At 45.7% G+C, this 26,358-nt stretch overlaps 1 protein-coding gene and 1 long non-coding RNA gene across 2 annotated transcripts in view; one reads left to right on the forward strand and one right to left on the reverse strand.

Annotated features, from left to right (window-relative positions):
* The window catches only part of LOC138148450 (uncharacterized), a 33,359-nt gene extending 14,108 nt beyond the window's left edge, over positions 1-19,251 (reverse strand). Inside the window, exon 1 of the long non-coding RNA XR_011165068.1 lies at positions 18,866-19,251. This is a non-coding gene — a long non-coding RNA (uncharacterized lncRNA). The remainder of the gene's footprint in view (positions 1-18,865) is intronic.
* Positions 16,262-23,835, forward strand: PCBD1 (pterin-4 alpha-carbinolamine dehydratase 1). The gene is made up of 5 exons (XM_069071107.1): positions 16,262-16,265; positions 18,025-18,137; positions 21,354-21,485; positions 22,199-22,279; positions 23,233-23,835. The coding sequence occupies exons 2-5, from the start codon at positions 18,135-18,137 to the stop codon at positions 23,329-23,331; spliced, it is 315 nt and encodes a 104-aa protein (XP_068927208.1). The 5' UTR covers positions 16,262-16,265; positions 18,025-18,134; the 3' UTR covers positions 23,332-23,835.
* Positions 23,836-26,358: the final 2,523 nt, after the last annotated feature.

Genomic DNA, 26,358 nt, shown 5'->3' on the forward strand with positions numbered 1-26,358 from the left:
TTTTACTATGATTTACCATAATTTCTCCTCACTGTGTAAATGTACTTCAAATAAAAATAATTACAAGCAGACACAATTTTAGGGCAGCTAGGTGGCTCAGTGGATAGAGTGCTAGGTCTGGAGTCAAGAGGATCTGAGTTCAAATCTGACCTCAGACACTTACTAGCTGTGTGACCCTGGTCAAGTCACTTAATTCTGTTTGCCTGAGTTTCCTCATCTGTGGAATGAACTGAAGAAAGAAATGGTAAATCGCTCCAGTATCTTTATCAAGAAAATCTCAAATGGGGTCATGCAGAGTCAGACATGACTTAAAAATAACTAAACAATCATTATAATTTTATTTTGAAATAGAAATTTTCATCCTGTCTCCAGAATGTGCAAATTCACTGTGTCAGTTGACAGATCTTGTCCCTCTGAGGTATTTTTCAGTTCTGATCTGACTTTCAGGAGATCTTGGACCCTCAGTTCTTCACTAGAGAACAAGGAGAAAAGAGATTGTTAGTAGGGAGAGTTATTTAGAAGTTGAGAGACCTCTGGATTCGAAATCATCTAAAGGGAAACCAAGACTGTTCTTCTTGCTTAGCACAGTATGAGGTCCAATGGGCAGAAGTTACAGAGATCAATTTGGACTGTGTATCCAGAAAAATCTTCCTAATAATTTGAGCTTTCCAAATGTTGCATGAGATGCTTGGACAGAAAGAGGGCTCCCCCCTTCTTTGAGGGGAGCCATGAGGTCAGATGGTCACTTGGTGGGCAGAGGGGTCAAACACACTGACCCTGGGCTGCATTCAGCAGCACTCCCCCAAATAAAAATAAGATAAAACATAGGTAATGTTACATTTTAAAACTGTCAATATGCAGCTGGCAAGGAACCTCAGTGGATTAGTGGTTCTTGTTTCCAGGAAAGTTTGACACCATTTCTGTAGAGGTCATTCTTGTTCAAGGTCAAACTCAACTAAATGGCCTCTGAAACCCCTTCAGATTCTGAAGCTGGATAGTAATTAGGCGGAGGGCACCTAATGACTGAACAAGCTTCTCTGAGGTCTGGGATAAGTAAGGCAAGGGAGAAATCCAGAGTGATCCCATGCTCACCAGGTGCTTGAGATGGCTGTAGGCAAGTCAGGTATTTCTAGCCAAGGGAGAGAGGCCTGAATCTTCCCTGAGGCTACAAGACAAACGTTTTCATCTGAGGCCAGACTCGACTGGTCACTGCTGGCTGGAAGCTACAGGGCTGAAGAAGATGCCACCAACTGGCAGAGCCAGGGAATTGATAGGAGAGGCATCAGCAAGCTGTCTGACATGGAGAGGATGGCCAATAGCTGCAGTAGGCACCCCATGCTGAGGTGCCCCAACAAGCCATGCCTGCCAGGTGCCCACCTGGAGGACAGGACTGTAAGGGGCCGAGGCTCCCAAGTTTCTGCTTATTTGGAGGGTACCAGTATTTTCCATACAAGATTCATATGGTTTTTCTTAAACTTTGAAAAAAGAAAAAGGAAAACTCATTTTTTTTCTTGGAGCTTGGTGAAACTTGTGCTTGCAAAGAGATTTGGTGAAGGATCCTGGAAAGTAAAGAGTAGTTCCTAGATTTGGGGTTGGGGTTAAGACATCAGAAAAGCAGGGAGAAAACTCCAAAGGAACTTGGGTCCCTCATGTGAAAGATGCTCACATTAATTTTTTTTGTGTGTATAGTGAACTTAGGAGTTTTCAGGGACACCCTCGTTAGACCTGTACCCCACTTCAAGCAAACTCTCATGGGGCAAAAATAGGAGCTCAGTTACTTGGTTGAAACCAAAATTTACTGAGAGACTCATGAGGGGGAGGAAAGTACAAGTGGACCAGTGTTGGCTGGCTAGATTTATAGTAGACACAAGATGGGGAGGGAGGTGAGGAAAAGAGAGGATAAAAGGTGTCTCACCTTTCCTCCTTCTCCTTTCTCACCTCTCTCTTATCCATCCTCCTGTTCTCTTCCTTCTACTCTCTTTTCCTCTTCCTCCTTCTTTCTTCTCCTTCTTCCCTCCTCTCCATTCCCTCTCCTCCTCATTTTCTTCCTCCCTCTCTTTCCTCCTCCCACCTCCATTGTCCCTCTGCTTATCTCCCCCTTCTTCTTTTCTGTCCCCTTCCTCTTTCTTCCTCCTACTGTCTCTTCCTCTTTCTTCTCCTCACCTTCCTTCTCCCCTCCTCTCATTCTCTCCTCTCTTTCTCCCCCTTCCTTTTCTTTTCTCCTTTCCCCTTTTTTCATCTTCATCTTCCCTTTCTCTCTTTTCCTCTGCTCTCTCATTCTCTTCTTCCTCCTCCTCACTGCCTCCTTCCCCCTTGTGGTGCTGAGTTGGCCAGAAGCCCAAGAGTGAGCCCCAGTCAGACCCTCCACTCTGTTGATAATTTACTGCAAATGAGGAGCATTTCTATAATGGAAAAAGGCCTGCCCATCCCACCAGACCCCTGAGGGTGATTTGCTGGGGATCTCTCAATAATGGAAAAGAGAAGCTTCACTCATGAACATTTCCTTAAAGAGCTGCCTGGGGGAGGGGAGGGGAAAGTAGGGGAGGAGAGAAGAAAAGAAACCTTAGAAAAGGGCAATGGAAACTTGGTGAGAGAGGAGGGGAAAGTTGGGAACTGAGAGAAGGGAAGGAGAGAGGGGAGCAAACCAGAAAAGCAGGAAAGGGAGGCATGGAGAGAAAGGAGGGGAAAAAGTAGGGAAGGAGGAGGGAGGGAGAAGGGTCTGATGGGAAAGGGGGGGAGAGTTAGGAGTGTTCAGATGACCTGGGAAAAGAAAGCAAGACAATGAAAATGGGGGAGAAAGAAAATAACCACCCTACAGCTGAGAGTTAAAAATAGATTTGTGGAGAAGACAGAATGAGAGCAGTTGTCTTAAGAAAGGAATGGGGATGGAGACAGAGGAAGGAGTTATAGAATAGTTACAAAGGATAAAAAATGACAAGAGAATTTAGGCTGCCCCATATGTGTCTTCAGGTGGCTCAACCAGGGCTAAGAAAGTTAATCCATCTGGTTCATCAGCAATCATGTTTGGCAGACAGTGGGTCTGGTCTCCCTAGAGCCAGCTGGGCCTGCCCTGGGACACCAATAGCTCCTCTAGGGTTCAAATCATGATTGTTCCTTCCCCACCAGACAATGACCATCAGGGAAGGTCCATGCACAGACCTATTCCCAAGGAATAGGGAGTTGGAGGGCGGTGGGTGCTTGCATAGATCTAATCCCATTTATCTTAGCACCAGGTCAGCTTCAAAACAAGCTTCCTAACACAAGTGTTCACAGTCCAGACCCCACACCCACAAGGGTAGCTCACTAGAAATTTCGGGACCTGGAGTCAGGTCTGGGTTTAAGTCCCAGCTGAATCACTAAGTCACTTGGTGCCCTTGGAAGAGCCCTGGATTTGGGGTCAGAAGACCTAAGGTCTCCTACACCTGAGCATTTGCTACCCCACTTCTGATCCTCAGGTGCTCCCCTCTAGGATGACAGGGTTGGGCTGGAGAATCTCTGAAGTCCCTTCCAGCCTTTTATCCTATCAGCACATGAGACCCAATAGGGAAGGAAACTCACTCAAAGTCCCACACCAGGTCAGTCGCAAAGCCAAGGACTCACCCGCTGCTCGTGGCTCCTAATCTTGAACTCTTTGATTCACTCTAGACAACAGTACCCAGCCCAACCCAAGCAAACATGGCCACAGGAGAGCACCAGTCATTGGAAAACCTCAGTTCTCCTGTTGAGGTTTAAGGTTTAGGGATGTGTGTGAACCCCAAAATACCAACACACTGAGTCCTGCTGAATGAATTTGATTCAAGTCTTCTCTCAGCCAAAAAAAAAGCAAAGCTTATTAGAGATTCACCATAATGGGTAGATTCTTAAGGAGCCTAGGTATCTGTGAAGCTTATATTGGACAAGCAGGCCAGAATAATCTGACACAGAAAGAGTCTGCACTAAATAATTCTAGCCTACCTCATAGAGGTAAGATGGAGCTTATACAGAAAGATTGTGGGAGGGTCCTAGGGGTGGTCTAGAGGAGTTTGGGGAGGGTCTTGAGGAGGAGTCAAATAAGGTCAGACTCCAGTAATGAGAGATTAAGGGTGGGAAAAAGGTGGAGGCTACGTGGAAATGACAGACAATGGAGGGCTAGGCTAGTTCAAACAACAGATCTGGGTAAAGATATTTTGGGAGGATCAAGGGTGGCAAGTAGCTGGACTTAGAAAGACTAAGCTAAGTAAGAGATTTGGGTCTAATGATAATGAAAGGCAAATTTCTCATCAAGTGGAAAGATTCAAGGAGAGTTCAAGGGGACTCCCAGAGCCTGTGCCTCATCACTCCATCCTGAGGGATCATCTCCTTTTATAGGTCCCAGAGTCTTTCCTGAACACCTCCTGAAAGTCTAGTCCTGTCATAAGTGTTGAGGAGAATTGGAAGTGAAGGAGAGAGGTGAAAACTTCTCAGACTATATATCCTAAAATCTACTAAGGTTTCTTGTGGGAACAAGCCTGAGTCCCCTTTACCAGAAATCACATGATTTACAAGGACTTAAAACTCAGAGCAGGAGGGAGTCATCCCTCTCCTTTACTGCCACATCAGCATTAAGTCCTTTAGGACCCTTTCCCCGCCTCAGCCTTAAGTTTGCCAAATAATGACATGAACTTTTGGATTGGCTATACCCTATTTCCTTGTTCTTTGTCTTTGGAGAGGATTTTCACACCTGGATTGTAAGCCTGACTCCCAGCCAATGGGAATGAGGGATAGTGGTGGGAGGGGGTTTGTTTGTGTTACGGTATATAACCACACTTCGTCTTCTGCAACACATCCCCTTCTACTAGTCTATCCAAATGGAGGTGATGCCCTTTTCTCCCAAGAACTGAATAAATGCTTTCCGTTCCTACCTCAAGATGCCTGAGTTTTAAAATTTGGGTAAGGGGTTTTGGGGATCCCTGTACCCCACACAGAAGGGTATAGGAGTCACATTTACTGCCTTAGTTGTTGTTCAGGGATTTTTCCAGTTATGTCCAACTCTTCCTTTGAGGTTTTCTAGGCAAAGATACTAGAATGGTTTGCCATTTCCTTCTCCAGCTCATTTTACAGATGAGGAAAGTAAGGCAGACAAGGTTAAGTGACTTGCCCAGGGTCACATAGCTAGTGTCTGAGGCCACATTTGAACTCAGGTCCTCCTCACTCCAGACCCAGCCCTCTGTCCACCCTGTGACACCTCAGAAAAACCTCTAATCCAGAGTGATCAAGAAAAGATGAGGATACACATAATCCACAAATCTATGTGGGATAACCTGATATAACTGGACCCGTCCAAGGATCAGAAGCAGATTTCTCTTTTTAACTATATCCACTGGCAACTTACCTAAGCTTACCTTTCTGGGTAATGAGTTCAAAAGTTAAGTATTGTCAGCTCTCTTACTCAGACACATTAGTACTAGAGGGATTTACAAATGCAAAGACTCCTACTACCTAGATAGGTGGCATTGTAGATAGAGCCCTGGACCTGGAGTTTGGAGGACTAGAGTTCAAATGTGACCTCAGGCCCTGATCAGCTGTGCACCCCAGGGCAAAGTCACTTAACCTCTGTCTACCTCCATTTCACCAGCAGCAAAATGGGAAGCATAACTGCCCTACCTCCTAGAGTTACTGGGGGGATTAAACAGAATCAATTTGTAAAGTGTTTAGCTCACAGTAGGCGCTTCATATGTTTTTGTTTCCTTTCTCCAATCCCTTAATTTTACACAGGATTCAGTTCACTTCTTTTCAACAAACATTGACACAAGCAATAATCCAAAGCCAAGTTCAGAGCCCAGGCTCTCTGGTTCCAAATCCAGGCTCTTTCCTCCCATACTGCACTGCCACCAAGAGCATGGAGAAGTTGGGCTGCCGTTCTTCAGCACCAACTTGGCCTCATTGGGTGGCATCCTGGGACAGCCACCTCTGCCACAGGCCCATTCAGAAGACTGACAGCTGGAAATCATCCAGGGCCAAGCTGAGAACCAGGAGAAGGCTGTGTTCCCAGCTGAGCTCCACCCTGAATCTGCTGTGTGGCCTCTCCAGGCTTTGGCCCGTCTCTGAAACTTTCCAAAGCACCTCAGATGAGCCCAGGTTTCCTCCCCCAGCAAGCAGCTCTAATGAACTAATTAGGAGCGTCTCTGCAAAGGCAAAGTCCCCTATAAACGCTTAGCAGCAGGAGCCTGGGAGTGTGACCAGCTAGAAACAGCAGCCCCGCTGACGGGGCTGGTTTCGGTGCTGGGGCTGGGGATGTTATTATTTTTGTTAGGAGTGGGGATTATTATTAATATTGTATGTTGTTCATAATGCTTTTACAGTGCCTTGCTTCCAGGGACCATGAAATACTTCTCTGCTGGAGATTCCCTGGGAGGCCTGGAATGGGTGGGAAGGGGTTATACTGAGGAGAGAAGGTGACATAAAAACAAAGGAAATGAAGCCCGGAAAGCTTCATTCATTCATCTGGGCAGTCAGAGAGCAAAGGAAGAGGGAGCAGGGTCCGAGGCACTGCCTTCTTTTCTTCCTTTTCTTGAATTCAGAAGGGGTCTTGGGGACTGATTTCAACTCCCTCTTTTTTTAGATGAGAAGCTTGAGAGGAGGGGAAATGACTTGCCCAAAGTCACACAATCACCCAATTCACCTGGTCTCTTTCCTCCCCCACCCCCTCCACTCACCGCTTGAAGGGTTTGCAAAACTTTTATCTACCGTATTTCCCCGATAATAAGACCTATCCCAAAAATAAGCCCTCTCCTTACTGTGTAAGATTCCTCTAAAATAAGCCCTCCCCCGAAAATAAGCCCTATTGAGATTGCTACTGTAGTGAAAGTGATCCCCTGCACTACACGCTACATTACGGTACCCTCTGTATGCACCGTCCCTCCCCCCCCCCAGTGAAACGCACACCGCGCTCCAAGCTGCATCCAATCAGAGCTGCAGCAGTGAGCGCGTCATCCTGTTCTTCCCCAGTGATTTGCTTATTGAATAAAGGTACATTTTTTTGTTCACATTTACCTGTTTATTAAAATTGCTGTCAATGTTCATTAAAATAAGCCCTCCCCTGAAAATAAGCCCTCTGGTGTTTTTCTGTCCAAAAAATTTAATAAGACAGTGTCTTATTATCGGGGAAACACGGTAGTTTGATCTTCACCTGGAAGGGAGGTGCTTCTGTTAGACCCATTTCACAGTGAAGGTGGATAAGCATTTGTTAAGCCCTTACCATGTGCTGCACTATACCTGAAAAGCAGAAAGTCCATCCCTAACCTCGAGGAGCTTACATTCTAGTGGGGGGAGGGGAATACATAAAAGGAAACTGAAAAGCAGGAGGAGAATGGAAAAGCCCAGATGAGGAAACTGAGGCAGGCAGAGGTTCAGTGACTTGCTAGGGGTCACACATCTGTGAACATCTGCAGCAGGATTTGAATTCAGGTCTTCCTGATTCCAGGCTCAGCCCTCTCTCTACTGCACCACCTACCGACCAAATTGAGACATAGCAGAGCCTGAGTTCTAGTTTCTCTGACTCCAAATTCCTTTCCACCACTCCAAGCTATTTACCTCAGACCCAGACTAACTTTTCCCATGTTTGAGAGTAAGGATCAGTGTCGTTCCAAGCATTTATTAAGCATGCTATGTATCAGGCTGTGCCTCCAGGGATACAAAACAAGGTTGAACAGACAGACCCTGTCAGGGATTAAGACCAAAAGCCCAGCTCCCTTTCTCCAAGATGGGCTTGGTCAGCATGCTGAGGTGGACAAAGCACCAGCCTGAATTCTGGTCTCAGAAACTCATCATTTCTCCTCTCTGGGACTCAGTTTCTCCATATGAGAAATGAGGAGCTTGGACTTAGCATGTCCTAATGTTCCAGCTCAGAAATCATGTGGTTATAAGTGGCTGGCAGAGGAGGGGGCCTCCCTGCTCCAAGATTGTTTGCAGTTTGTAGGAGCTGGCTTCTGACATCCATAGATATTGATCTCCTGGGCTCTCCTGCTGGGCCCTACATGAGGGCCATTAGGCATCTGCTTTGAAAAGGCGCTTGTCTCCCAAGTCCTGGCAAGGACCTGGGGGATGTGGGGGAAGCCTGTGTAGATGAGCTCCCCACCCAGCTCAGGACAGGACCCAGGTTGGAGGGAGCCAGGCTCCCCTCTGCCAGCTCTGCCCAACGCCAGAGTCTACTAATGAAGATGGATTTCCTCAGCCTGGACCTGGAGAGCCCAGGGATCCTGGGCTCTAATGAAAATTGTTTAATAGTCAGGAGCGATCAAGAGAAGTGGTGATTAATTAGCAAGAGGAGGAAGTTAATGGCATGGGTTGGCTTGAAAAGGGTGAGATCACTGGGACTTTTGCCTGCTGGGCCCCACAGCTTCTCCGACTTTTGGCTCTCCTTGAGAACTCCAGCAATCACTGGTACTGTCCCCTCTCCAGTGGACACCTGAGCTGCAGCAAAAGGGGAAACACATTCATGATCCCAGGTCCCTTCACTGATGCCTCACTTTCCTCATCACTCTGGGGCAGAGCCAGATCCATGAAATAGCTACAGATCAATAAAATTGTCATAGATGGACTTTGTATGTCCTTATAGTTGTGTATGGGACTCATAGAATATAAGTTTCTTAAGGGTAGACATTGTTGAATTTTTAGCTTTGTCTTTTCACCACCTAGCTCAGTGCCTAGAAAACAGTCACTTCTTAATAAATCCTGATTGAATGATTGAGGACAGAAGGAAGGTAAAGGGAGAGGACTACCAGTGGGGTGAATGGGATGATGATAGCACATGAGAGTCAGCTGATCAGTCAACAAACATTTAAAATTCAATACTTACCATGTGCCAGGCATTGTGCTAAACACTGAGGATGCAAAGGCTAAAAAAATGTCCCTGCCCTCATGGAGCTCACATGTTAAGGGGGATTCAACATGTAAATTACTAGGAATATGCAAAACATAGAGAGAGGAGATGGAAGGTAATGAGGGGCAGCTGGGGAAACCAGAAAGACCTCTTACAGAAGATGGATTTGGAGCTGAGTCTTGAAGGAAGCCAAGGAGAAAAAGGCTAAACTTCTCATTTTTCTCTTGTAAGGAGAAGGATTTTTGGACTAGAAAGGATGGAATGAGCATGGCTAATAAGGAACTGATTCCCAGAAAAAGCAAGGAGAAATTAAGAGAGCCCTGAACCGCCCTTGATGAGTTCAAGTCACCAGACTCAGATGAACTCTGTCCTCTGATACTGAAATGGGCAGATGTGATTGCCAATTGATTGGCACCTGTAGAGAAGTGGTTAGTGTCCTGACTTTCCAAAAAGAGAAGATAATGGAATCTACAAATACAGGCTCATGCATGAGCAACACTTCAACTCCTGGCAAAATGCAAGATGTTTATGGTTAAAGGAATGAAACTAAAAATCTAGAAATATCCAGAGTATCTAGAAAATCTATATAGAATATGTATATTGTATATAAAATAGAATATCTAGAAAAAGAAAGCAGTGATCCCAAAGAAATGGCTTGGCTTCATCAAGAAACAGTCATGCCAGTTTAACCACATTGTCTTTTTTTTACAGGGTTAGTAGCCTGGTAGAGCAAAGGAGTGCTACAGACATAACCTACTAGATTTTAACCAAACATTTGACAAAGTCTTTAATGCTATTCTTATGGACAAGATGGACAGATGCATTTCATATGTCTTACAAATAGGTATATATGTATTCGTTTCCTTTATTAGAACATAAACTACTTACTTTGCCCAAAAAGTCACTAAACTGTTCGTCCCAGTTTATATAAGTTTATATCCCAAAGAGAGGGAGAAAAAGGGAGAGAGAGAGAGAGAGAGAGAGAGAGAGAGAGAGAGAGAGAGAGGACACATATATACAAAAGTATTTGTAGCAACTCCTTTTGTAGTGGAAAAATCTGGAAACTAAGTGGGGAGGAGAAGGTCTCTTCTGCTGGAGAATGAATGGTTGAGCAAACTGTAATAAATTAATGTAATGAAAGGTCATTGTGTCATAAGAAATTATGAAAGGGATGATTTCAGAGAAAACTGGGAGACTTCTGATACAAAGTGAAGTGAGCAGAGTCAAGAGAATAATTTATACAATAGCAACAGCATTGTAAAGACAAATAAAAATTTGAAAGACTTAAGAAATATGGTCAATTCGATGACTGAGCATGATTCCAGAGGATCAATGATAAATAGATCCCAGGATGATGGAATCAAGATGCAGAATGAGACATATGTATTTTTGGACATGACCAACGTTAGAAAAAATGTGTTTTGTTTGAATAAGTATTTTTGTTGCAAGGGTTTTTGTTTTTCTTTTTTTTTCTTTTTCCAGTATTGGAGGGAGAAGGGTTCGATGAAGAGAGGAGACTATGGATAATGTAGCAAAAAAAAAAAAAAAAAAGGATTGTGAAGCATTTGTAAATACACAGAACAGAAGGAAATACATATAGAACATCTATGAAAGTTACAAGTCAAATTAATTATATACTTAAAAGGAAAATCAAGCTCTATGTAATAGAAATGTTTAGTTTCATATACAATCCTCGTTTGTGCTACTTTGTATATGGAAATTGTTGGGGGAGTGGTTTTGGTTTTTTTGGGGGGGTTTGGTATTTATTAAGTTCAGAATACATTTTCTTAAAATCTTGATATAAAAGACTACAGAGCTATAGAACAAGAATGTGAACTTCTTGAAGACAGGTCCTGTTTTGCTTTTGTCTTTTTATCTCTAGCACTTAACATAGAGACTGGCACAGAGTATGGGCTTAAGAAATACTTGTGTTTTGGTCAGTTGGTTGGTTGGTTGGTTGGTTGGTTTGGGTCAAGCAACAGTACAATAAGGCAAATTCGAGAACAATGAATGGGCAGAGCCAGGGCAGTGCCTGCCTGCCTCAGGCATCTGTCCTTGGTCCTGTGCTCTTCAACACATTTCATCCATGACTTGGATAAACAACATACTCATCAAATCTGTAGATGATGTGAGACTGAGAGAGACGGATAACGTGTTGTGTGGCAGAGTCAGAATATGTTTTGATGAGGCTGCTAGAGGATGGATAAAATGCTGGGCCTGGAGTCAGAAAGATATGAGCTTAAATCCAGGCTTAGACACTAGTTGAGAAAATCACTTCGACTGTCTGCCTCAGTTTCCTCATCGTAAAATGAGGATAATAGCACCCCCCTCCCAGGGATCTTGTAAGGGTCAGATGAGATCATAAATGTAAAGTGCTCTGGACAGTGCCTAGCACATAGAAAGCACTATACAAATCTTAGCTATCTTTGTTGTTATTATTAAGATAAAAAACTGGATCAAATCTAAGGAATAAATGTAAAGTACTATACTCAGGATCAAAAAAGCAAAGTCATAGATACAAAATCTGGGAAGTATAGCTAGACAACAGATTTCTCAAAAAAGATTTGGGGGTTTTAGTAGACAACAAGGCCAATACAAATCAGCAATAAAACATGGCAACCAAGGAGGTTAATTGGATCTTGGGCTTCATTGAGAGGCACTGAGTCTCTGACTAGAGTGGTGATAGCCCTGCTCTGTTCTGCTTTGGGTCAACTTCTTCTGGAAAAGTGTGTTTAATTCCAGGTATCACATTTAAGAAAGAGCATCAATAAACCAGACAGTGGCCAGAAGCATAGAAATATATAGTTTTAGAGAAGGGACCTTAGCAATCATTTAATGAGTTCAAATCTGACCTCAGATATTTACTACTGTGTGACCCTGGGTAAATCACTTAACTCAGTTTCCTCATCCATAAAATGAGCTAGAGAAGAAAATGCCAAACCACTCCAGCATCTTTACCAAGAAAACCCTAAATGGGATCATGAAGAATCAGACAAGATTGAAAAAATGACTGAACAAAAGTCCAAAACCAAGATCACAAAAGTAAAATGACCAAGGCAATAAAGTTAGTAAGTAGTATAAGGTTAAAAGACAAATACAAAGGGACTGGCCACCCATTTGTCAGGCAGACAATCAAGACTTCTTTCTCCCTCTGACCCCAGCCTCTTTCAGACTTGTCTCCCACTATGTCCCTTTATACACTATAGTGCTCCATCCAAACTGGTCTGCCTTGCATGATGGCACTTTCTGACATTTGTATCTTGACTCACACTCTCCCCTTCCCCTGAAATGCATTCAATACACTTACTTCCCTCTACAACCACCATGGTCATCCTCCCCGTTTTCCACTCAGCCTACCCAGCCTTTAAGGTTCAGCCCAGGTGCCACCTCTTCCATGAAGCCTCCCAGTACCACCCTCCCCCGCTCCAAGCTGGGAGAAGAAACCTTACTTTGGACTCCTCCAGCATTTTGTCAGACCACTCTTTCTTATGTCACCAATCATCCATTGCCTTAGGATGAAAGGACTGTACATTTAGAGACCACTGAGTCTGCTTCATTTTTACAAATAGGGAAAGTGAGGCTGGGTGAAATTAAATGACTTGTATTATACTATATTGCTCATGTGCATGTCTATGTCTCCCACCATCAATAGATAAATTAGTGCTTATAAAGTACCCTTATGTGCCAGGCACAAATTATGTTTGAAATGTAGTTCCATGCAAAGAGACTGAGCAAGTACCACTTGCAATGTGGGGAGATCTATAAGTGCCCCTTCCAGCTTTGCCCTGAGGCAGAAGTGGAAGGATAGAAGGCCAGCTGCAAGAACAAGCACCTTGGATAAGGCAACAGAGTTGGAGTCGGGAAGACTTGAGTTCAAATCCTGCCTCAGATAGCTGTGTGACCCTAGGCAAGTCATTTAATCCTATAAGCTTCAGTTGCTTCATCTGAAAAATGAAGATGTCTACTAAGGTCCCTTCCAAGTCTAAATCTATGACTTTCTTAAAGAGGCAACTTAAATATAATGTAAATAATACAACATAACATAACATAATATAATACAGTATAATATATTATATACCTTGTATTATATCATATCATATTAATTATATTATATTTAACATTAATATAGGACTTACTACATGCCCAGGGCTGAGCTAAGTGCTTTATAATTATCTCATTTGATATTCACAATACCCCCAGGAGGTAAGTGCTATTATTATTCCCGTTTTACAAATAAGGAAACTGAGGCAAACAGAGGTTAAGTGATCTGCCCACGGTCATGCAGCTAGCAATTAGATTAGAACTCAGAGGTCTTCCTAACTCCAAGCCTGGGCTCTCTATTGGAACAAGACTGGAAATGACTTTTAGGGGACATCTAGCTCAACTCTCTCCTTTTTTTTTTTTTTTAACAAATGGTGAATATTAGACCTAGAGATGTCTTGCCCAAGATTCAAAAGTCACGTTCTCCAAATCCAGGACAGACAGCTCAGATAGGAGGCAACATCTAGGGGAGATGAGGAGGGAGAAATCCCTGGATCTGTAACCAGAGAAACTGACCTCTCAGTTTCCCCACCTCTAAAATTAGAGGATTAGGCTGGATGACCTTTCAAGTTCCACATCCCATGGAGCAATGAGCCTTAACAAACCCATGAGCCGTCAGTGTCTAAGACTGGACTGTGGGTTACAGAGAGGAAAATGGGGGCTTCCCCGGATACTGATTGTCTTTCTCTGGCCCCCGGTAAGGAAGCCAAGATCGAGTCTTTCTGAAGGCAGTCCTTAAGTTTCCTTGGCCAGCCCTGCCCCCTTGTGGTGAAAGAGGAGAGTCGCAAGGCAGTGAGCACAGTAAGCATAGGGCTTTGTGAAGAAAGGTCAATTGGATCTCCAGATGTACCATTAGTCGGCAGTATTGATTCAGTAACTCCCATTTTAGACCACTGGGCTAGGCACATGAGAAGCTGTCAAGTGGAATGAAGGAAACAAGCATTCATTAGGCACCTACTGTGTACAAGACTCCATGTTAAGTGCTTTACAAATATTACCTCCTTTGAACTCGAGCTTTCCTGACTCTAATTTCCAACACTCCATCCCTCGGACTACCTACTTGAGGCAGATGGTTCCGGGTTATGTGAAGTGGAAGGGAAAATGGAAAATACTCAAGAAAATCAGAATTGTGCAGTTAAAAGGGACCACTAAGGTCAACTAGTCCAACTTCCCACTCAGTGAAAGAATCATCTCTACTACATCATAGATATTCAGTCACTTTTGAGTACTTCCAAGAAGAGAGAGCTCACTACCTGTCATGGCAGTAAATTACATTATTCACAGAATTTGGAACTGGAAAAAACCTTATGAGCCATTTTGGTCATTATATACCTTTTCTAAAACCTGGAAGGGACTTTAGAGGTCATCTAGCCCAGCCCCTTCATTTTACCAATAAGGAAACTGGGAGCTAGTGATTTGCCCAGGGTCACACATGTAGGGAGTAGTTAAATTGGGGTTCCAACCACAGAGCTATTCAAGAAGGAACAGAATGCTTGACCTCCAAAATCTGTTCTCTTCTCCAGGGCTCATTATTAGAAAGGCTTTCCAAATATTGAGTCCAAATCTTGGAATATTTGAATAGGTTTTTGTGTCTTCCCTGGGTCTTCTCTTCTCCAATAGAGAGGAGAGCCCAAGATCCTTCAGCCAGTCTTGATCTGAAATGTTCTCAAGCTCCTTTGCTCTCTCAGGAAGTCATGCTCATGTGTCAAGGCTCCATCCAGCTTGTCTGTGTCCTTCCCAAAATGCTACCACCAGAATGTGGTCTGACCAGAGCAGAGAATAGCAAGCCTCTGACCAGCCTAGCTCCGGACACCAACTTTCAATGACTGCACCCTAAGAACTGATGTAGCTCACATCATACTGGAGAAGATCCCAGCACTGGGTGGGACGTGGAACCAGTTCACCTTGGAATTTTCTTTTAATTTCAAAATTCTATTATTCTTGAGTCCACTCCACTCCCTCTTCCACCCCACATAACCTTGCATTGTCTCTAAGCCCAGACAGGAGGCACCACAGTATACAGAGAGCTGGTCCTAAAGTCAGAAAAACCTGAGTTCAAATCACACCTAGCACATTCACTGGCTGTGTGACCCTGGGCAAGTCACTTAATCCCTGTCTGCCTCAGAAAGAAAAAAGGATATTTAGATATAGATATACAAAATATATATAGACATACACATATGTGTATATATGTGCATATATAAATATATATTATCTTCATTTTACAGATGAGGCTCAGTTATTGCTCCAGGTTACATAACTAGTTAAATGTCACAGGCTGGATTTGAGCTCGGAGACCTACTCAACAGGACAAAAGAAGAGAAATCAAGTCTAGAAGGGAAAGCAAGGAAAGGAGTGACCCCAAACAAGTGAGATCAGTCTGGCTGGACTTGATGGAAGTTTTGAAGAAGGGTGGAGGCCCAGAATGGCCTCAGGACAACAGTTTTAACAGCCTGCTCCCATATTCAGGGGAAAAGGCCAACTGGAAAAATCAAAAGCCTTGGGCAGTGAGTTTAACTCAGCACTTAAACCTCTCTGGGAGGGTTTCATGTCCTTGGATGGTGGAGACTGGATTAACAAATGACCCAACTACTGATACCCAAAAGTTAGACGAGGGGCAGTCTAGGGCAGTAGAAGGAACATGGAATGTAAAGTCAGAGAATCTGGGACTGAATCCCAGTTTTGATGATTACTGTCTGTGTGATCCTAGACAAATCATTTCACTTCTCTAAACCTTGGTTTACTCAAAATTAAAATGAGGTGGACTGGACCAGTTGACCTATGAGGTCCCCTTCAGCTCTAAAAGTTATAGAATTCATTACATTGATGAAAATATTCACAGTACCAGGTTCTGAGTTCTGGGCTAGCAGAGCTCAAGAAGATGGATTCTCACCCAAAAAGTTGGGACAGGACACACAATCCTTCCCAAACAAGGTTTAAGAAACAGTTGTTGGCCCCAAGGGGTTTTAAACTTTCCTTGGAACACGTCAGCCATATCTCATCAATAAAGACCTAAGGAGTGAATAGAGGGCAAGACTCTGGTGATCAAAATATGTACAATTTTTTAAAAGTCACATGCGAATAGGTTCTTCCCTGTATTCTTTCCCAACCCCTTCCCAGTATTGTACCCTAGATGGCTGTCTACCTTGCCTAACCTGTGGTGCCCTGGAACCTACAAGATTGCCCAAAAAGGTTGAAGACCAATTCCTAGGGTTCAGGTTCCTAGGCACAAGGAAAATGAGGAAGTGATAATCCTGGCAGCTATGCCACAGTGGATAGAAAGCTGGTCCTGGAGTCAGAAAGACATGAGTTCAAATCCAGCCTCATTTATTTATCAGCTTCATGACCCTGAGCAAGTCATTAGCTTTCTCAGCTGTACATGGGGACAAAAATAACACCTACCTCCCAGGGTAATCTTGAGAATCAAATGAGATAATATTGGCAAAGCACTTTGAAAACCCTAAAATACCATATAAAATGGCAGCTATGAGTGTTACTCTTATTAACACCAAAGGACCAATTCCATATGCACATCCACTGAGGAAAATGGAGCTTTTTCTTCTGGAAAGCAATTGGAGAGAGGGGGGAGGATGACAGTTTTCAAGTATTTGAAGGGCTGTCATTTGGAAGAGGGGTCTTGGGTCCTCAGGGCAGCCCCAGGAGCAACAAATGGAAAAAGGAAACACAGAGGCCAACTAAGTGTTGACCAGGAAAAAAGATGAGATCTGTCCATGGTGGAATGGGCTGCTATGAAAGGCGATGGGCGCTCCACCTCTTTGAAGATTTTCAACCAGAAGGCTAAAGAACTACCTGTCAGATATGTTACAGTAGGGGTTCATTTGGGGTGGGGGTTACACAAGGGGGCCTCTGGGGACCCTCATGGTTCCAAGATTCTGTGGTTTGAGGTTCCAATTCCCATTCAGTTGGGCTGGGGAAATTTGATAGCACTATACACACCCTCACACTCCCAAAAGGCTTAGCTCCAGTCATGGATCAATGGAGGAGAAATTTAAAAGAGCTGATAATTGCAAATCGTGTCACAGTTGACAGAATGTGTTCTAGTGTTCTGGGTCATTTGGTCCTTACAATCCTACAAGGATAGGAAGAAGGCATAACACTCATGTTTCACAAAGCTGGGACACTTTCCTCACAACATCCCACCAGTAAGAGAAGGAAGTAGCATTAACCTGTTCTACAGGTAAGAAAATTGTAGTTCACAGGGGTTAAGTGGCTTGTCCAGAGTCACACAGGTGTGACAAATCCAGCTTGGGATTTAAATCCAGGGAGAAATGCAGGCTCCCCTCACATGGTGTCACAGAAAGTGCAACGAGCAGAAAGTCAGAGGACCTGGGTTTTTAGTGGTAAAGAGCCACACTGGTTTGCTGTGTGACTCTAGACAAGCTCCCTTCCCTCTCTGGGACCCAGTTTTCTCTTCTGTAAAAGGACAGAGTTGGTTGACATGATTTGAGGTCCCTCCTATTTCTTTTTTTTTTTTAAGCAATTGGGGTTTAGTAACTTGCTCAAGGTTACACGGCCAGTTATTTCTGGGTGTGGTGTTAAGTATCTGAGCCCGGATTCAATCCCAGGTCATCCCAACTCTCAGGCCAGTGCTCTTACTATGCTACCTGGCTGCCCCAGTCCCTCCTATTTCTAATGCTCTGTGATTCACTATCTCTGGGAAAGAGAAGGGACTGTAAATGCTGGCTGAGTTTCCACTAGGAGAAAAGCCCTCCTCCATTAAACATTAACCCAGGAGAAGGCAACAGTCCTGCTCTGATTTCCAGGCTTGGGCTCCCTTTTCCTTCCCTTTGGCTTAAGTAGAGAAGGGGCTTTTTTTTTTCCCTGGAAGCTTTAATCAGGAAAGAAGGGGCTAAGGGAAGGGTCATAGAGAAGGAAACTCAGAGATCATTTTCCTGCTTAGACATAGGCCTGGTCCTCAAGAAGGGGTAGGAGAATGGTAGACCCTAGACTTTTCGATTAGAAGCCCTGAAGAGCCTTGCCCCCTTGCCTGGCCAGGCCTTCTCCCCACCCCCAGGGTCCCTCCCCTCCGCTGAAAGCTCACTCTGGCTGGCCAGGACAGGAGAGGAGCCAGACAGCTGTTGGCAGGGAGTGGATGTAAGCCCTTTGCCACGCCCCCTGCTATCAGAGCAGCCGGGGAGCTTTGGCCTCACGCGGGTTTGAGACTACCTCTCCACCTCCCTCCTGTCTCAGCTGTGATCCTCTGGGGGAATTCTCTTGTGCACCCACTCCCGACATGGTAAGGACCCCATGTTGGGAGAGGGATGGGGGGCATTAGGGAAGCAGCTGCCTGAGCCACAGGATTGACTGAGACAACCGATTCCTGTGAGTTCAGGACAGAGACATTGAAGGCTGTCTCCTTTAGGCAGAACGGCCCAGTCCCTCGGTTAATCAACAGCTTGCTTTCTTCCTGCAGACAGCTCCTAGGAAGGGGAGGGGGAGGGGGAGAAGTTGGGCAAACAGGGTTCCTTCAAGGAATGCTGTGCTCCTGGAGCCAGGCAGAGAACCACCATCTGTCCGGGGGGGCCAGAGACCCTCCATAAGCCAGCTGGAAAGTGGAAAGAGCCGAGGGCGATGATGGCGAAGCACGCCAAGAAAATGACCTCCGAGGCTCTTTCCCGCTCCGAATCCATGTATTACCCTGTGTGACAGACAGATCAACAGGGATTTGGCAAACGACCATGTGGTGCAGAGTGGTGCTGACAGCCCAGAATAAAAAAGAAAAGGCAGAGGTCCGGGGTTCAAATCTTGGCTCTCCTACTCAATATCTGTATGACCGCAAGTAGCTCAGCTTCTCTCTGGGTCTCAGTTTCCTCAGATGCAAAATGGGAGGGGTCGGACTAAAACGAGGTCCTTTCACCTCTAAATCTTTGATCCCAAAGGCTATATTTGGGGAGGTGGAGGAAAGCAGCAGACACTGGCCTCCCAGAGGAAGGAGTTTCTAAGGGAAGGAAGGACAATCAGCACCTGTAAACCCGGTGAAAATGTGCAGCCTTTGGTGCAGGAAGAGGCAGCTGGGAGATGTTTGCTTGGATGGCTTTGCGATGAACCAGTCTCAACGCTTCGGGACGGCGTTTCCACACTGGGATGGGTCTCACCCTCACCCATACTATGTTCTAGTTCAAAATGGGTGGGGCGGGAGGAGAAGCAGGAATGGACTTAGGATTCCAGAGAGAGGTCCACACCTACAGAAGGGGCCAGTCTTGCAAACAGGCATTTGCTTGCTCAGTTTGAGCCAACAGGTTTTATAGGAACTTTAGAACTGAAAGAATCTTAGTGGTAATTTACCATAGTCTTAAAAAGGGAGGAGAGAAGGGCTTGGGGGTAGACAGAGAGAGAAGGTAGTCCCTGCTGAGTAAAAGTCTGTGTCTAATTGGGAGAACTAGGGGAAAGAAGGACCTGAGGGGGGGGGGGGGGGAGGGGAGGCTGGTCATTTTTCCTCCAATCTTTCACAGCCCAGGAGACTGTGCTAGATGAATCTCCCTCTGATTGTCTTTGCAAACGTCCTCATTTCTCAATCCTTTGACCTGAAGGTCAGAAAGGTATTGGCATTGGGAGGCTACAGAATCTGGGCTTCTGGTGGGAGTGAGACAGAAGAGGCAGGGAGAGAAATTGCAAAAGAGATCACAGCCCTTGCAGGGCCATCCCTGAGCCCTGCCTCCCCATTCCCCACTCCCACCCTCACCAGACCAGACAGCAGATATTAAGGCTCAGCCTGATGTCTGGTTGCCAAGATACTTGGATAGAGCTTATCAGCAAGCCCGAAAGGGCAGGGGTGATGGTTTCTAGATCTATGTTTACTCTCAATCTTTCCTCCCACCATGGTGTTCCACCATCTCAGCAGCTATCCAATAGGAAAAGGAGGAGGGGAGGGAAGAGAAGGATAATTCAATTCAATAAACATTTACTGATCACCAGCTATGTGCAAAGCACTGTGGGAGATTCAGAGACTGGTAAGACACAACCCCTGTTGTGATGTTTACAGTCTAGTGGAGATGGTATGACTTCTCCTGTCTATTCCAGTCCTACAAGTTTCATCTCAAGCCCTGGCTCCCCAAGGAAGTCTTCCTTGATAACTCCAGCCATCACTGATCCCTTGTCTCCCTGAAGAACCCCTCCCACACACACACTATCTATAGGGGTACATCTAGACATGTTATTTTACCCGATTTAACACTATTCTTCATTGGTGTATTCATTGATCTTCTGTTTCCTGTGTCCGATAACATTATAAGCTACTGGAGGACTGGGGCTGTCTCTCCTGCACTTTCTTTGCCACCCACGTGGTGACCATAGCTGGGAGTGCCCACAGTGCCTGAAAAGAGCACCAGACTTGGAGTCAGGGTACCTGGCTCTGAGACTAACTTTTCCATTCAGCCATTTCAGTCTTATCTGATTCTTTATGACCCCATATGGGGTTTTCTTGGAAGAGATACTGGAAGGGTCTGCCATTTCCTTCTCCAGCTCATTTTCCAGATGAGGAAACTGAGGCAAACAGGGTTAAGTGATCTGCCCAGGGTAAGTGTTATTATAATCCCCATTTTACAGCTGAGCAAAACTGAGGCAGAGATGGAGTGACTTGCTCAGGGTCATTCAACATTAGGCTGGATTTGAACTCAAATCTCCCTGACTCCAGGCCCAGGGCTATATCCCCTAGGCCACTAGATGCCTTTAGTTTGCCTTGTCCCTTAACCTCTGTGAGCCTCAGTTTCCTCATCTCTAAAATGGAGGGTGTGTAAGGGAGAGGTTGATCCTATGACATAAGAACCATCTTTTATTTGTTCTGCCCAACTGATCAGTGGGAGAGGAAGGTGGTGAGTGAACCTGAATCAGTCCCTCTCCTCACTTAATTTCTCTGGGCCTCAGTTTCCCTATCTGTAATGAGAGGGTAGACAAATGGATCCCAAGATCCTGCTTAGTCTGTGGTTCTAGGAAATCAGGGAGTGAATGAACTGAGAGGGCAGATTCCCACCATGGCGGGCCATCTAGAACTCTCTATTTCCCAGGGTGTTTGTGCCTTCTCTCATTCATATCTGGCTTCCCCTGGCTTCTTAGAAGAAGAACCCTTTCATTTGGGGGTGGGGGTGAAGGGTGCAGTGCAGTGGGAGTCCTGATTTAGCTAGGGTTTTTGCTACTCTCCTGAAATGGAAACAAAGGAAGGCCAGGAGGTGGAAAGTGACCTAAGGGGACCCAGATGGTGAAGGGACCTCAAGTCTGGCCACAAGAGGACCCCTGTTGAAGGCAACATGATAGTTGACTCCAAACTTGACCCCAGGAGGCAGAATGGAAAGCAACAGGTAGAAATTTTGGAGGGCCAAATTTCAGCTCAATGTAAAATAAATAAATAAAGATTAGAGCTGCCCTAAAGTCTAAGGTATGTTAGATAGTGAGCTCCCTGTCATTTCCCAGGAATGCCTATACATACCCATTTTGGCTCCTGGTTTCTCTCTCTCAGGCAGGGAAAGTGCATAGACTGAGTGCTGAGGAGAGAGACCAGCTGCTGCCAAACCTACGGGCCGTGGGCTGGAATGAGCTGGAGGGCCGAGATGCCATCTTCAAACAGTTCCACTTCAAGGATTTCAACCGGGTATGGACACAGGGACCTGGTGGGGGACAGTGCTTTAGCCAGACACCTGAATTCACTGTGAGGAGCATTCATTCGAAAGCTAAGGAGCCTCCCCGTGCCAAGAATGCTTTCCTCTCCCAGGGGACCTTTGAGGGAGCTCTCCCGGGGGTCTTTGCTAATCCACTTTGATGAGGAAGGCTGAGGGGAAAAACAGGCCCCTTACAGGTGACTCAAGAGAACCTAATCTCTAATAAGAATAGCAACTTGAATTTAGATAGCCCCTTAAGGTTTGCAAAACACTTAGTTGAACCTCATGACAAACTTGTGAAGGAGGTCCTATTATTATCCCATTTAACAGATCGGGAAACTGAGGCAGGCAGAGGTTGTGACTCACCTAGCATCACACAGCTAGTAAATGTCCAAAGTCTGATTCCAACTCATCTTCCTGACTCCAAACCCAACACTCTGTCCACTGCACCACCCAGCTGCCCATTGCAGAGGGCATGGTGCAGGCTGGGACTTTTCCCCATCACTCTGTCCTAGCCTTCCTGGGTGAACAGAACTGGTGAAATTTCCTCCTCAGCAGATAAGAGGAAAGCTACTATATTACACCCGGGTCTTAGAGCCAAAGGCTCCTTAGAGTTGGGTCCCTGCTTCTGGGGAGGTGACCCTTATCTGACCAGCTGTCCATTCATTCCCATGGCTAGCTGGGATCTTGCTCCTCCCTCCCCTAGGCCTTTGGGTTCATGACAAGAGTCGCCCTGCAGGCTGAAAAACTAGACCACCACCCTGAATGGTTCAACGTGTACAACAAGGTGAGCTCCTCCCCACCCCTGACAAAGGCCGGCCCTGCTTTGAGCCCTGGCTCTTCCAGCCATCCTTGACCACCTCAGCCCACACAGGATTCCACTCTGAATTTCACTGCTTTTGTATTGCTTCCTGGGGTTTTTTCTTCCTAACTAGACTGAACTCTCTGAAAGCAGAGCTATCTATTCTGTTACCTTTAAAAACTGATTCTGTTTACCCTGGTGCTGGGTACACAGTAGGTGCTCAAGTTTGTTTGTTTTTTAATCTGGGCCTGATTTCATAGCATAGCATACTCCAGGTGTGAAAAGGACTTCCACTAATGCAGATCAGCAACTTATCTGCTATGTATCATCTCAGAGGGGCCCAATGGCATAGAGAGATGGTTGACTGGCCTATACTCAGTCACATAGCTCATATGTATCATTCTTGTACTCCCAGAATACAGCACAGCACCTGCCAAAGAGTGTTTAATATTTATTGACTCAAACCCACACCTTGACCCCAAAGCTAGCATCCCGATTGTATTTCCCTCAGTACTGTCTGAATGACAAAATGAGGCCCAAAGTCACCCTAGTGAGTAAGCCGTAGGCATGGAAATCAGCCCAAGAGGCCTTAATGGTACACATGGTGCAAATATCCATCAGAGTGTTCCGACATTTTTGTTCGTTAAAAATCTGAGAGAAGACAGAGCAAAGGATTTGTCAGTTCTACTTTTTTTTTTTTTTTACAAGCTTGAGAATAGCTGTCTAAAGCAAGCCAGCCCAAAAGGGGCAGGTGATCCTGAGCTCCGGGGGTGGGCTGGTGGGCTACCACCTTTCACAATGAGTTTCGTTGAGGCCCAAGGAACACTGGGCACACTGGGCACACTGGGCACATACACATCTCCTGCTTTCAGAGAGGCTGTATGCAGTAACTCTGATTTAGAATAAAGCAGCCTTCAGTCTCTGCTTTTATTTTTCAGGTCCACATCACCCTGAGTACCCACGAGTGTGCAGGCCTGTCAGAAAGGGACATCAACCTGGCCAGTTTCATTGAGCAGGTGGCTGTGTCTCTGGCTTAGACCTCCTCACTCTCCCTCCCTCCGACGCCCCTTCCATTTGCTGCTCTGGGAGGGCGGGGATGTTGGGGGGGGGGGGCGGACACAGGAAACCCTAGACAATGAATGGATCAGACTCAACGGTTGCAGGGGAGTAGGTGGAGAATGGACACATGGCAACATATGTACTGTGAAGTGTTCCCTTGTTTTCAGCATGAGATCCTGTCACCTTTGCCCACTCCCTAGCCTTACTCTGTGCTGTGTGTAAAAATTGTGCCAAGTCCAATGTAAGGCAGCTAGAGGGTTGGGTCCAGGGCAGCCAAGTTTTCTTCCTTTCTTGTATCCTGTGAGTACAACAGTGAAGTGATGATTTCCTCCTGCTGGCCTGTTTAACATTTCTCCATAAGCTATTGAAATATAATTAGGAGTCAGCTAACAATGTCCTGTCCACTTTGAGATGGGACCCTAAAACCCAGATGTAATGGACAAATGTGACCTCATACCTCAAATAAACCTACCTGTGACGTACTTGGTTTCGAGCTCTGTCGTCTGACTTTCTGGAGGTGGAGCCCAAATAGGGTCAAAGCTTAGTTTTAGAGGACCCCCTTGGGTCTCTTCCAGGTCAGTCCATCATTCTCTTTAGCAGAAGTAGAAACAGTGAGCTAGGAAAGTCATCAGTCTGGAAGCAGGGTCTTTGAGAATCCCTTCTATCAAGACCAATTGCTACAGGTGCCATTCTTCCTGGGGGATCCTAGGGTCTGTCACACATCTTACTCAGGCATAATGGCGCTCAGCCCTCAGTCCCAATCAGCTCACTCTGACTTATCTTCTGCCAGGCAGACATGGAGATGGGGTTCCACCAGGGTGGGAGGACTAAGGGCCCTTTGTTAGAGTTGCTCCTCTCCATTAACTTTCAGCTCAGATTTTCTGTGCCCAGTGCATGGCTCCTCTAAAGGACCGGGTCTCAGTGGGCTTGATTTGCCTGGAGATGATGCATCGGGAAAGGGCATGAGGGCCAAAAGCAGCAATAACCCTGGGGCAGGGGTGGGATGATTTTTTTTCCACCTGAGCAGCCAGTTAGGTCCATTTCCACTGATCAGTGCCTTTTTCTGAAGAACACTATGCATGCATGACTCCCCTGAACACTTAACTGGCCTTTTCCAAAGTCTGGCTGGACTCACAAATGCCAAGCACCCTGAAGGGTCTCCCCTTCCGGGGCTGAAGAAGAGATGGTGCTAAAAAAAAAAAAAAGAGGGGAAAAGAGCTGCTAGGCTCTGCACTCATAGCTTCTACCCTACCCTCAGCTTCCAGGGTTGTGTTAGGTGAAGACCACTCCCATGTCAGGGCAGCTAGACAGAGGACCCAGGCCTGAAGTCAGGAAGACTCATCTTCCCGAGTTCAAATCTGACCTCAGACACTTACTAACTGTGGGATCCTAGGCAAGTCACTTAACCCTGTTGGCCTCAGTTTCCTAATCTGTAAAACAAGCTGTAAAACTGCAGGATCTCTGCCAAGAAAACCCAAAATGGGGTCACAGAAGAGTTGGACATGACAAAATTCCCATGTCAGTGAGCGAAGAAAACAAGAACCTTAGCAGTCCCGCTGTGTTCCCTGATCTCACTTCCCAATCCCTGACCATCAAGTGGAGCTGGAACATAGCTGCTTCCCCACTGGCCCCTCTGAAACCCGTTCCTGGGAGGGAAGCCCCAGGTTACTGAGGATAGTGCAAAATGCCCAGGCAGAAGGCACTAGTGCTCAGGATAGGTTGTTGCATTAAGATTCTATTTGTAGAAACGGAACTGCTAAGAGACAAGAAGACTTAGAAATAAAGTTTATTCTACAATTTATCCAAAGAAGAGGAATGACAGGCCTGGAGAGGAGACTTGGGGGGGACAGAGGAAGTGTCTAATCTCTGTTGAGTTCCAAGAGGAAATAAGGCAGTGAAGTATTCAAATCAAGGTGAGGGCATGGAATCCTATGCATTGCTTACAGAGGCTAGGGCAGGCTGATGAGGCCAGACGGGCGTCTCCCAAGGCTCTGTCCCTTCTCTTTTCTCCCTCTATCCTACTCCCCTAGATGATCTTCTCAGCTCCCATGGGTTCAACCCTCATGGCTCAGCTGAGGATTCTTAAATCTATTTACCCAGCCCTAACCTCTCTGCCAGCCTCCAGTCCTATATCTCCAACTTTTGCCTTTCAGACATCTACAAGCAGATGTCCAGTAGACGCCTGAAACTCAACATGCCCCAAACTGAACGTTTCTCTTCTCTCCCATCCACTCCTAACCCCTCCCCAGATTTCTCAACTCCCTATCACTCTCAAGTTCTCCCAACCACCCACAGCTAATCTGTCACCAAGGCCTGTCTGCTGATTTTACCCTCATAACATCTCTTGCACCTGCTTCTTCTCCCATGACTCTGCCCTCATCACCTCACACCTGGCCTCTTTTAATAGCCTGCTGGTGGATCTACCCACCTTACCCCCAAGGTATGGGATGTGTGGGGCATTCAGGAGGACTAGCTTCTCTGGTGTGAAGGCTGCTGAGCCCTTCTCAGAGCTGCTCAGCCCCTCCTCCCTTTGGTGTCCACCTGTCACCCAACTCTTACCTGTGGCTCCAAAAAGCATGCTAAGTGGCCACACCCTGTAAACTGTCTCAGCAATGGGCTAAAGCAGGTTAAAGGTATCCAACAGGCCTCAAACTGTCAGTCAAGTTAAGGGGGTTTCTACCCCGAGCATATCAAGACTTCCCCAGACGGAATGGGTGGATGAGAACAATTTGTTCCAAGGCCATGAAGGTGGCTGAAGCAGGTCCTGTGGAGGGCTTGGAGTTTGGTCAAGCATTGAAGATGCCAAGGTCATCCAACACATCCCAAACCATCGACAGTCGTCCTGACTTTTGTCTTGCCACTGGACTTGGATGACTATGGAAGAGAGACTGAGGCTGACGACTGTACAACTTTCCCTCAGATCCAACTAACAAGTCAGTGATGTAATTGGTCCTCTTTGAAAATGAAGGACAAACAACATATAACCACCTGCCTTAAGTCTCTCT

The sequence above is a fragment of the Petaurus breviceps genome, unplaced genomic scaffold (genome assembly GCF_028583685.1).
Source record: "Petaurus breviceps papuanus isolate PSGF00001 unplaced genomic scaffold, PetGlider_PUasm1.0 90825, whole genome shotgun sequence".
NCBI lineage: Eukaryota > Metazoa > Chordata > Mammalia > Diprotodontia > Petauridae > Petaurus > Petaurus breviceps.